This window comes from Lycorma delicatula, chromosome 2 (genome assembly GCF_047948215.1).
Source record: "Lycorma delicatula isolate Av1 chromosome 2, ASM4794821v1, whole genome shotgun sequence".
In the NCBI taxonomy this organism is placed as follows: domain Eukaryota; kingdom Metazoa; phylum Arthropoda; class Insecta; order Hemiptera; family Fulgoridae; genus Lycorma; species Lycorma delicatula.
Genome location: NC_134456.1, coordinates 65,188,351 through 65,201,527, shown reverse-complemented (window position 1 = coordinate 65,201,527; position 13,177 = coordinate 65,188,351). Strand labels below are relative to the sequence as shown.

Sequence of the window (13,177 nt, the reverse complement as noted above, 5' to 3'; positions counted from 1 at the left end):
GCAACACTGCTTGGAGCAGTAAGGTGAGCATGCTTTTTCAAAAAGCTACTGACCAGAACTTGTATTAAAAATACAAGTGATATGTTAAAATTTATTAATTTACTATGCAAAAATTTATAAGAATGATTTCCAAAAGATGAGGTAGAAGACTGGGATATCCTTTGATGAAACAGCTCTACCATCATGTGATTTTGGTTATGAATTATCAGGCATTGAGAAACTGTGCTTAAAATACAAAACTTTTGTTGGAGAAAAATCTGTAATATCAGAATAAGATTTTAAATATGCTGTGCATGAAAAAATTAAATTGAAACAAATAAAAAGTTTTGCAGACTTGGTAATGATTTTCTTACCTAATAACAATTTAACGAACTGTCAAAATTATTGGATATTGGAGATATCTTTTTGGCCAGTACTGCAGATTGAAAACAGGCCTTTAATTTAATGAATTTAATTAAAACAAAATGTAGAAAACAATTAAAAGAATTTCATTTAGATACGTTGATGCTAGTAAAATCTTATATAAATGATGAAAAAAATATTAACTTAGATCGAGTTTATTCAGAATGGTTAAAAACAAGACAGGAGAGAATAGTTGTAAAATTAATAGCCTTCAATAAAGTGTTTAAAATTTATATTAAATATTTTTAATTATCTAATTATTTTTGAAAAAATTGTAGAATAATAAACAATTGTGAGTTGATTCAGTTGCAGTTGCAGTCAAAAAACCAGATTATGTTTTTACAAGGTAAGTCACGAAAATTTCCCTATTTTATTTCATTTGAATGTTTTAACCACTTACTTAATTTTAAATGTAATTGTAATTTTAAATTATATCTAATTTACCTGTGGATGCCACACAGCTGTGCATTAAGTGGTTAATTTCATATGTATTTATTGTGTAGTAATATTAGACTGGTCTTGTTTAATCATTTTTTTTATACCACATACAAAAAAATTTTTTAATTGCTGCACTAAGATTTTTTATTTTTGAAAAACATGCACACAGGTCACTACAAATTCAAGGGAACACTGCTAATAACTATATTTTACTCCCATTTAAATACATCATGAGCAAGTTCAAAAATTCTGTACAGTTCAAATATTAGAACTAATGTCACATCACCTAGGATGGTTCTGAAAAATTTAGCTTTTAGTTTAATTAAACCACTGAACGATCAGTTCTGCCAACAAATATCTCAACTTTATAATAAGAAATAGTGTCCAGTAGAATCCAATGATTTTGTCAGAGTCAGGTCAGAAGATGTGATAATTACTATTTGCAGGTGAGCAAAGAATAACCCACCGGGTTGGTCTAGTGGTGAACACGTCTTCCCAAATCAGCTGATTTGGAAGTCGAAAGTAGTAAAGGCAGTTACTTTTATATGGATTTGAATACTAGATTGTGGATACCAATGTTCTTTGGTGGTTGGGTTTCAAACAACTACACGTCTCAGGAATGGTCGACCTGACACTGTACAAGACTACACTTTCAGTTACACTTATACATATCATCCCTATTCATCCTCTGAAGTAATACCTGAACAGTAATTCCCGGAGGCTAACAGGAAAAAGAAAAAAAGGTGAGCAAAGAATATAGATATATGCATAAATGTAGCACATATGAGAAACATACAAGCAAACAATATTTAGCAATTATCTGATAAATCCATGCAAAAATAAAGAAGACACAATTTTTCAGGAAAAATTGTTTATATTTGTCAGCATAATCTCCTATAAAATGTACGTACTTACTACTCCAATGATGCTCAAGTTTTTTGATCCTATAGTATGATTTATCTTTCTTCAAAGTAGTCAACATTTCAGCAATAACTCTAAATTTTACATAAATCTCCTTCTGGCAAGCCAGTTCTTCATATTTGGAAACAGATAGTAGTCTGAAGTTGCTAAGTCAGACAAGTAGGAGCGCATGCAGAAGAATTTTGTAACATATTTTGAACAGTTTTGCTGCTGTAATCGCAAAACAAGAGTACTGCTGCATTGTCTTTGTAAAGAATAATTTTTTTGATCAAATGAAACTTAATGTTTGGTTTTTTAAAATTCACATTCTTGAAGTTCACATTTGTGTACCAATTTTTATATATAGATAGTTCTTATAATAAGAATTAATACTGTTAAATTTATTAATAAAATAATTACTAAGAAATCAAAAAAAAACTGGAAATGACAATAAATACATTTTTTGTTACTGACAAAATTCATTAAATGTTAAAATTCTTAAACAGCATATGGCGTTCATTGCAAACCCCACTAGGTTAACATTTTTTGATACTCCAGCTCCAGGATTAATAAAATTATTGACAAATAATATATTAATAATACATACCTTGAAAAAAATGTAATAAGAAAGTTATTACATTACCATTTTTATCCTAAAATATGAAATAAAATTTACAACTCTAAATTTTCAATTTTTTGTTTTTTTAAAGCTGATGTTGAAATATAAAAAGTATATCACTAATGAATTTATAATATAGCAATTATTTTCACAAAATCACTCATAGACACAATAGCAACAAATATTCAATATAATTACAAGAATTACAAATTTGTATGCTTCTGTTTTACTTCATCCTATTTTGATGATCAATTCATCATACATACTTAAATTTTGAGCACAAAACTCTGATAAGAACTTTTAATTGGAATAATTATGCTTTAAAGAAAATTAAAAAAAAATTAATTAAATCTCAATATAAACACATACCATTACTGGTGGATAAGCAAGATCTTTAAATCTTCTTGACACAAGGTGAACACTTTTATCTTTCAGAAAATAAAAGTTAATTTCATTATTATTTACAATACAGTCCCATTCTCTGTGTCCTCCACCACATTCTAATCTCCACAGTACAATACGAGATTCAACACTCCATATAACCAAATCTACCTGAGAAAGGCATAAATATACTTAGAAATGTACACTACTAAATAAAATTAATATAATAACATAACTGTTAACTACAAGCTGTGTTTTTAAAGTAATGTCAGTTTTGAATTTGCTGCCTATATATATATATATATATATATATATATATATATATATATATGATGTAAATGGCGCTTGAGTAGCTCAGTTATTTTAATTAATATTCTGCTATTAATAACAATAGTTTAGTCATTTTGTAGTTAGTTGTTTTTATTCATCCATTTATGAATATCCATTTATGAGTGCTACAATTTGTGATCCTGCTAAATGTGAAGTACAAGGTAATCCGATTTTTGATGGCAAAAAACTATTCTGCAGCTGAAATTGGGGCAAATTTGTGACATTTATAAGCTGAATATTGTGAGTGATGCTAAATTAAGATGCTAGTGTTGTTCATTTCAAGAAGGGAGAACAAATGTTCATGACGAAGAATGTAGCATTCTTGCTGTCGATAATGGAGTAATTTTCAGTGTCTTACAACTACTGAAATACTGTGAAAGCTGTGACAGCAGCTATGTAGAAAAGTAGTAAATGAATGTCATTTTTATTTGTAAGTAATAAAGTTTATTCATAATTTTCAGTTTGTTTTAACTTCAAAACAGGCCTTACTTTAAAAATACACCTCATATTATGATTTAATAAAGAAATAGGTTATGCAATAACACTAAGACATTACTATTAATCATTAATGTTAGTTACTAAAATTATGTCTTTATGTTTGTTACTAACAAACACAATGGCTGTTGAACAACTGTCACATTCTATGAGATTACAAAAAAGAGCACTGCACAAGTAGTGCTGCAATCTACTAAGATTTAACCATGTCTAGTTATGTGGTAGATGACAAATTATTCTTCTCTCCCTTAAAAGAATATACTACAATCTCTAATGAAAGAATAAAACAAGTGTGTTTACAAAATTAATATACTTCCATCAAGTAAGGACCAATGTAAACAATTTGCTAACAATATATATTCTGAACCATTAAAAATTTTTAATAAAATAAAACGGTTCAAAACACTGAACACATACATTAGTATGTTTATATAGCAAGAATAACAAAAAATTTTTTTCAGAATATTAAAGCAGTAGAACTTTTCCCAGCTATTTAAAAATGATATGAATGTGTGCATGTCCTAAATAAAATCAAAAACCAATTCAAGATCAATCTCAAAAAATTCATTCTCTAACATTTTTATTTATTAAAAAAAGGAAAAAAAGTAAAATTGACAAGTGACTCATTAGAAATATTAAACATGCTTTTATCAGGTAGATACCAATGATAATTTAAATTGTTATAATTTACAAAAAAATAAATACAAAAATAAGTTTAATTCAGTAACTTACTTCATGAAATCCTAAAACTAAAATGCCTAAAGAATTATTGTAAATAATTTTAGCTGCCCATGATAATGTAAGTTTATCAATAGATAACTGTATAAGATTATAAATAATAGTGTTATCTTCATTCTTTGTTCTATTTAAAGAGAATTTTCTAAGGTAACCATCTCTGCCTGTAGACCATACATAATTACTGAAATAATAAATACAACTGACACCTAAACGTCCGTGTATTTTATTTAGTGTTTGTACTGGTTCCTGAAACAAATATATTAAAATCATACTTGAAAAATAGTAATTTTAGACACTAAATAATAGCTTTTTATTTACTTTTAATATGTAAAATGTCATTAAATTGATAAAATACACAATACTGTAAAAAGATTACAAAACTCATACATTCAATTCTGGTTCAAAAATAATAGATGCAAACAAACATAATGTAAAGTATGATAAAAAAGAAACCAAACTGATGGTAAAAGTCAAAGTTCTATGAGTCACTACAAGCAACTTGGTACAGAACTCCAAAACTATTTTGCATGTGCAATTTCTTGGAAGGCCACAATTCATCTAGTTTGTTTGCAGTAAAAAAAAATTGAACTTGCTTATGCAGTTCTGCTAAAAAATAACTAAAGCATTATTTATAAGATGTATTAAGATATTAAAATAAATTCTGGTACAGTTTAGTTGATCCTTTTGGACAATGAACTGGGCATGACACATGTTTCACCTTAACTTATGCTTGAATTTCTAGGTGACCAAAAGAAAATTTTGTTTTACCTGCTAGCAACCTGTCTGATTAACTCAAAAAACAAATGATGAATAGTGGATAGATCCTGAAAATATGATAGTCTTATACTGGAATTATTCTTCAGGAATAAACTGCAGAGGGCAAACAATTAATATAGTGTAAATCTGTCAAGTTATATGCCACTTGAGAGCCAAATATCAACATTGCATAAGGGTAGTGATGGGGCTTTTCTTGAATTATTGCCACTCATGCAGCTTGCTAAACATAACAATCTAGAGCTAATAATTATCCGCTATTCACTAGACCTTAATATTGTAACATCTTATCTCTTACAAAAGATCAAATTACATCTAAAAAGCCAACGCATTTCAAGACTATAAGGGCATAAAAACATAATACATTCTGTTCCATTATAACAAGAAAGCTGATTCACTATTCTTAAGGTTTGGAGATTTATAGATGGTAGAATTAAATTTCCATAAAGCAATAGATTAATTTTTGATTAGAAAGAGATTGAAAATAAATATTTATTCTACTTATTGATGCCCAACTGCTAATTGAGTGTCTTTATTGTGAAGCTTAAAAATGATTTACATACATACTCAAAAGATATTATTGTGATTTTAGTTAGGGATTAAAAATATTAATATCTTCAGTGAAAGATTTGATAGGAATACCAATTAATATTTGTTATGTGATTTAAATGTGTATGTAAATAAATATACTAGGGTTAATACAAGTTTTTGATATTACTTGTGTTAATCATGTAGGCTTGTGTTCTAATCACAGCACACAATGTGTTACAAACAGATTATATAACTGTAATTATAAGCTATGACATATTAAACAGTACATGATAATTTAAGAAGCAGGGTCACTAAACCAAACAGGTAAGGCTATAAATTCAACATGCTTAGTTACTAGTGAGTTTAATGATAAAAAAAAAGTGACACAACACAAAAAATATAATACACTTCTTAAAATTTCAATCAATTTTAAGCAAACACTAAATTATATTTTGCAGGATTAAATAATTAAATCTTATTAAAACAAGACATAAAAAATAAACTTATCAAGATCTTATAAAAATTAAAAATAAAAATATACCATTAATTGCTGTTTAGAACCAGAAATATCGCTATCCCTTAAATCAAATACATGAATGCTTCCACATCTGTCACCACATATTAATGTTTGGTAATCACTATGTTGGCATAATACGGCTGATGTTAACCAACGTTCTTTACTAGCCGGTAATAAAAGTTGTGATAATATACTTAATTCCACTTTTGTGTGTTGTTCATTTGCTAAATTGAAAAGATAATTAATTACTAAATGATTAATTATTAATTAAATGATAATTAATTAATGAGATTAAATAATTAATATAATATTATTATAATGGTTTCCATGATATATGGTGCTTGTGTTATACCTTTAAAAAAAAACTGCACAATAAAAATGAAGGTATTGTCGAAAACTGCAATTATTTTTGCGCTAACTGGATTTAGGCAAATTTAGTTACTGTCAATTGTTTGAAAAATTGGCATGTGAAAAGCAGAAAACTAAAGATTTTTGGCACCTTTTTTGAGAGACGTCAACTACGAATTACTATAAAATCCAAACCGATCGAGATAAAAATTTTCTACTTTTGGAGGGTAGATTAAACAATTGTCCCTCAATAATTAAAATTAAGATTTAGCCAAAAGCTACTATTATTTAAGCATGCTGAGCATGAAACAACCTTATCTTTACTTTCAATGAATATTTTACAGAAAAACACATCGTTGTAATCCTTGAAACAATTTGAATAAGATGAAGGTATTTTGAAAATAAAATATTTAATATTAAACTTTTAACTGAAGTGGGAAAGTTATGAAACAATCATTCAAAAAGTACAGTCACAACTAGTAGTTGAGCGTCCATCCTGTTTGTTGGTACACAAACCTGCAACAGGCAGGCATGGTTTAATATTGCCTTTCACACAGTTTTATCAGATTACTTTATACATCGTTAATATTATAAATTATAATTTTTGTAAATACTATTACAAATATAAATACTAGTATTATTACTAATGTTGGTGTTGTTATTTTCATATATTTTTATTTTTATAACTATTCACAAAATTTCTATCAAAGACTCAACTGTATAAAAAGAATAAGATTACAAAAACCCGTTAGAATCATATTAGTAAGCATTATACAATTTATTATAACATTATCTATATACATATATATATAATATAATATAATTAAAAATACTAACATTTTTTGTACCACCAAAGTAACAATACTTACATAATTTCAAGTTCCCTGTAAAATTACATTTTACATAATCAAAATATCAACTTTGTAAAATGGCTATCAGAAATTTTCATAAATATGCTAACAGATAAAAATGTGTTTTTAAACATATTCAACACTAATACTTTTAAATAATCTATTACCAAAGTCAAGGAGCATAAGAAACATGTAAAAACAGAGAAAAAAACACTATTTTAGTACTTGTTATGTATAATTTGCAATAACTCTACAAGCTTTCCTCAAATAAATTGAAACTGCCAAGGGCAATACAGAAAAGAAAAAGGTTTAATCTCAGTATTAATTATATCTCAAATTTTCACCACTATTAACTTTCTAAATGATAATCTGAACTAAATCTATTAAATTCAAAGTATTTAAAATAAATATCATCGAAATTTTAATTTGCTTCTATGGATATCTTCAATAGCTGGTGCAGCTACATTCTTCCTCTAATCAGCTGATATCATTCATAGCAGTTTTTTAAGTTGACCAGGAATGCATATAAGTCTTAGGAAAAAGCTAAAAGTATATGATTAAAAAGGTTCAGAGTAATGATTGAACCAATGAGGTGATTGACAAATGTTGACTCTACATTCCTATACTGGTATTTTAATGTTTATTATAACTTTGTTTACAGTTTTATCCCATTTAACCAATATAGAGCACTGCAGTTGGGGGAATTTAGTTCATATTTTCCATGGGAATTATTTCTTTTTATTCAAGTTCTGAGTGTAAGAGCGAGTTGTTTTTTTGAACTGAAGGCCCTACTGTATATCACTGTGTTTAAAATTGTAAAACAAACTTTCTCTGAATCTTTTTGTTTCTGTTCAACTGTACAATGTTCTGCAATGGTCAAATGAGATGCAACTTTAAACAAAGATGTAATGGAAACTAAGACACCTCCATAGCAGTATAAAATCAACATTTAGCTATCATTTTAAAAGATGCAAATAACATGTCCACCAACATTAACCTATCCAAAAGGATAGGATACTGTTATATTTACAGACATAACCTATTAAAATATCAACAACCTTGATATTTTATCTGCACACATAAAAGACTTCATCTTATTACACTTTAACAAATGGAATATAAAAATCTACAATACACTAAAGAAACAGACACAATTCAAATCAACATACTTTACTAGCACATTCAAATGATATGTCTGTCAAACACAAAGAAAAACCACTAAACCAACTTAATAGGTTTCTATGACTTGTAAATTTTTCATTATACCTATGAAACAATGTGCACACTGAGAAAAAACTTCCATGTCTCAAAGGCAGAAATTATCTTTCTGATGAATTTAAATTAATAATAAACTTCAGTCATAATTCTGAGTAAAAAATTTCTCAGAATAAAAAAATTTCACTTATAAACAATTTCCTATAAAATTTTAAAACACCTAAATAACATGGATGACCTAACTAATATTAAGAGCAAGGGATGTTTGAAATAAAAGGTGATACAATTAAAACTTTTAGAAAACCCACAAAGCAGTTTTGAATAAATATATCTACTGCAGCACCCCCTTGTGGCTTATAACCGTAACACTAATTTAAGAACCTGCTCTGAGGTAATACCTATGTAATGCAAAAAGCCGCATCAAAATCGGCCCAGCTGTTTTAGAGAAACACATCTACTGCAGTGTTCCCTAGTGGCCTATAACTGTAACTAATCTAAGAACCTGCTTTAAAGTGTTACCTATTCTTAAGATTCATGGTTCCTTTTCTTCTTCTTATTTGTAAAAATAAATAAAATTATAACTGTCTAGTTCTTCTTACTCATTGCAGATTAAATAAAGTTGTCTATATTTGACTGACCTTGTTAACAGCTGATATTTTATATTACTAATGTAATAATGTGTCTAGTTCTGTATTATTCAGTCTATTTCCATTCTTCAGAGACTCAACATATTCATACCATTAATGTATAACTAATTAATTAATAACAATGTCACATATATGAAGTATAAGTTTAAAGATTATAATAAAAATAACTTGGAATATAAACTACATAAGGACTTCTATTTATTTCAATGAATCAGCGTATAACTGAATATTTAAATATTCCTCCAACTCCAGATATATGAAATGAAATCTCAAAAATCTTCATATCTAACAAACTTCATACGACCAGGGAACACAACAATTATATCAACAACATTATTATCATATTACTTCTTAATTTATTTTACAAATAATTTACATTGTTTCATCATTACTGTAATATAATTTAATTCATTTCACATTTAATTTATATTATTAATAATTTACAATAATTTAAGTTATTAATATTATTATTGAAAAGGACCAATTAATTAGACACAAAGAGGATCAGTAAAGGCTTCTAAATAACTGGAATTGGCACATTTTAAAATTGATCCTTCACAAGGTGATATTTCCACTTTACAAATTAAAATGAGGAAACTTCATGAGTTGAAAAGCAAACGTGACAACATACAATCAAAAATTGAATTTGAATTTGATGATGATGTTTTATCATTGGATTGTATATAAGTCAAGGAAAATTTGTGTATGACAGAGTCCAAATTGCAACATTTAATAAATAATAGTAAAAAATCATCTACTGAAGAATTCAGTTCAAATACAACAACCCACTAATATACCTTTATTTAGAGGTAATGTATTAAGTGGCAGCCCTAGAGATGATTTAATTATAATATTAAAAAATTACACTATTTACATTCTTCTTTGAAGGTTGAAGCCTTAGCTATCGTTAAAAAAGCCACCATTGACAAATGAAAATTATATGATTGCAGACTTGTTAAAAACATGATTTGACAACAAATATATCATTGCATTTCATAATGCTGATTGCATTTTAAGGTTAGATTCTGTTAAAAGAGAATCAGTATATACTTTATCTAAATTCATTAATGAAATTTCATCATATGTGAATTTGCTTGAAGCAATGCAACTTCCTGTAAACACATATGAATTTATTGTCAACCAGTTTCTAACATCAAAATTGGATACATCACCTCAAGATTATAGAAGGAGAAATTGTCAAATCAAAGGTTTCCCACCTTTAAAGATTTTATAGAATTTCTTAATTCGGGAAAACTTCTCGAAAATATTAATACATTCACTTCAAACATGAAAATGAAAACAGAAAACAATGCTGAAGGACAGCGTTATAATAATTCAACCAAATCTTTTACCAAACGCTTTACCTTAAATTCTAATAAACATTAAAAGGAAATAACGTTAGTTAATACTCAAAATTTACTTCTAATGTTTGTTTTAAATTCAAACAATCAATTACCACATTGTAAGGAATTTTTAAATTTGTCCATTAAGGATCCTAAGGCCTTTTTGGGGGATAATAATTGCTGTTCTAATTGTTTGTGCAAAGACCATTCTATTAATGAAAATCATTCAAAATATTGATGTCAGATTTGTAATGAAAAACATAATATTCTTCTTCATATGGACAAAATTAATGGTTCTAAATTAGAAAGCAAAAGTCTGAAATTAATACCTGTTGTTCATTTAAGAATCAGTCAAAAATATAATTTTTTCAACAGCTACATATAACACCAAAGATATATAAGGTAATATTCATTTATGTAGAATCTTGTTAGATTTGTTAGTCAGCAAATTTTTGCACATATAGTTTTGCTCAAAAATTAGAGCTTAAATTTATTAAAAATGATCTTCCCATTTTAGGCATAAACAACTAATTACCACAATCTGAATACAGAGTTAAACTTACATTGTACTCTTGATATAAGAACTTTTAATTCGAATTGCAATGTGCTGTTTTATGAAATAACTGACAGCCTTCCTTGATACACATTTGATTTTTCACATCTCAATCTACCTGATAATATATTTCTTGCAGAGCCTAATTTCAAGATAGCATATGGCATTGACATCCTGATTGGAGCTCAATTATATTTGAATCTTATCTTGTCTGGAAAATTTATTCAATATTCCAGATATCCCATTATTCAGGAAACTAGGATGTATACTTGGTTGTCTTCTTAATAATGTCAAGGACAATAATACTGTTCCAACTTTTCTTGCTCTTAACAATCATAAAAATATCTCAATTATAATTGAGAAATTTTGGGAAGTTGAAGAAATTAAAAGTGTTGTGTCGGTTAAGAAAATTCAACATGTGAAAAACATTTTCATTCTAATGCAACTCGAAATAATCAAGACAGATCTGTTGTATCACCAGGCAAAGCTAATAACATTCAATTAGGCGATTCCTTCGTTAATGCTAAAAATAGATTCTTACCTCTGGAAAGAATGCTAAGCAACAATTCCAACCTTAAAAAAGGCTATTTCACTTTCATACAGGAATACTTAGATTTAGGTCATATGTCACTACTCAACTCTGATGATTTGTTAATAACGGATAAAACGTTTGCTACTCACCTCACCATCCAGTATTTAAGCCTTCTAGTCTGACAACTAAACTACGAGTTGTTTTTGACAGCTCAGCTAAAACCATTAATGGTCTATCGTCCTTCAATGATACTTTGTTAGTTGGATCTGTGGTTCAACAAGATTTATTTTCCGTAATCCTTAGATTCAGGATTCATAATTATGTTGTTACTTCAGACATAACAAAGGTGTATTGCCAGGTATTAGTAAAATCTAGCAACTCCAATTTACAATGCATTCTTTGGTGTGATTCTCCAGATCAAGAGATAAAACACTACGCATTACAAACTATAATGTATGAAACCACTTGCGCACCATACTTAGCCACTAGATGTCTTAATTCAAATAGCAAATGAAAATGTTTTCCCATTAGCCTGTAAGGCCATTCAAAATGATTTTTATGTTGATGACCTCATAACAGGTTCAGATAACTTAAATGAAGTTATCAAATTAAAAACTGATATTTCTAAATTATTACAATATGGTTTAACTTAAATGTTGTAAAATGGTATAACTTAAATGAAGTTATTCAATTAAAAATAGATATTTAAATTATTACAACAATATGATTTTTCACTCCGTACATTGTTTTCAAATAACTGCATCATTTCTTCTTCTAATCAGAATTCTTCCACATCTTCAAATCAACAACAGAATTTAAGTAGTTTAGCAGTTCTAATTTAATTAATTATTTGTATACTATTGTTCTCATAATTTCATTTGATTTGTATTTTCATGATTTGACTACTAATATATTAATAAATATTGTATTACTAGTTATAACCTAATTGCATATTTATATTAATTTTAATTATGATTTTATAATATACTGTTCTTACATTCCTAAACAGTCTACGGACTAATTATTATACATCCATGTGTGTATGTGTATGTGTGTGTGTGTGCACAGCCTCTTACCCCAAACTCACATAGTCTACATTCTGTCATGGGTAAAAATAAAATTATTTAATCTAAATCTAAGAACTACTTTTGGCTTTGGGAAATGAAAGCACATGATAGTGTATTTATGATTTTAAGTTGATACAAATTAAATGTGGGATTCACTGAACGTAATTAAACTTCATTCAACACACTCTGTTGAACATTTTATTTATATTCAAGAACATTAAAAAAATAAAATAAAAATATTTTATTTTTATTTTAAAAATAAAATATAATTAATGATTTACTTTCCCCTAACCAATGAGATTACTTATAATAAAAATGAAAAGTTTATTTTAAAATTTATTATCCAATATAGTTTCAAAAAAATCACACAAATGAGTTTTTCATACAAAACTTTAAAATAAAACTATTGTACTGTGCAACTTCTCGCTGATCCACTTCTTTTTTTGTGGGTAATGATGATAAATGAATGTATGGTAACTGCAGGGTTAATGTTATT

At 27.4% G+C, this 13,177-nt stretch overlaps 1 protein-coding gene across 2 annotated transcripts in view; it reads right to left on the bottom strand.

Moving 5' to 3' along the window:
* Nucleotides 1-13,177, bottom strand: part of LOC142318878 (tRNA (34-2'-O)-methyltransferase regulator WDR6) — a 55,579-nt gene that overhangs the window by 21,056 nt on the left and 21,346 nt on the right. For both annotated transcript variants that reach the window (XM_075355468.1, XM_075355467.1), the window contains 3 exons: nucleotides 6,150-6,349; nucleotides 4,298-4,549; nucleotides 2,729-2,911 (listed from right to left, as the gene is read on the bottom strand). In XM_075355468.1, the coding sequence (XP_075211583.1) occupies nucleotides 2,729-2,911; nucleotides 4,298-4,549; nucleotides 6,150-6,349 (635 nt within the window). The remainder of the gene's footprint in view (nucleotides 1-2,728; nucleotides 2,912-4,297; nucleotides 4,550-6,149; nucleotides 6,350-13,177) is intronic.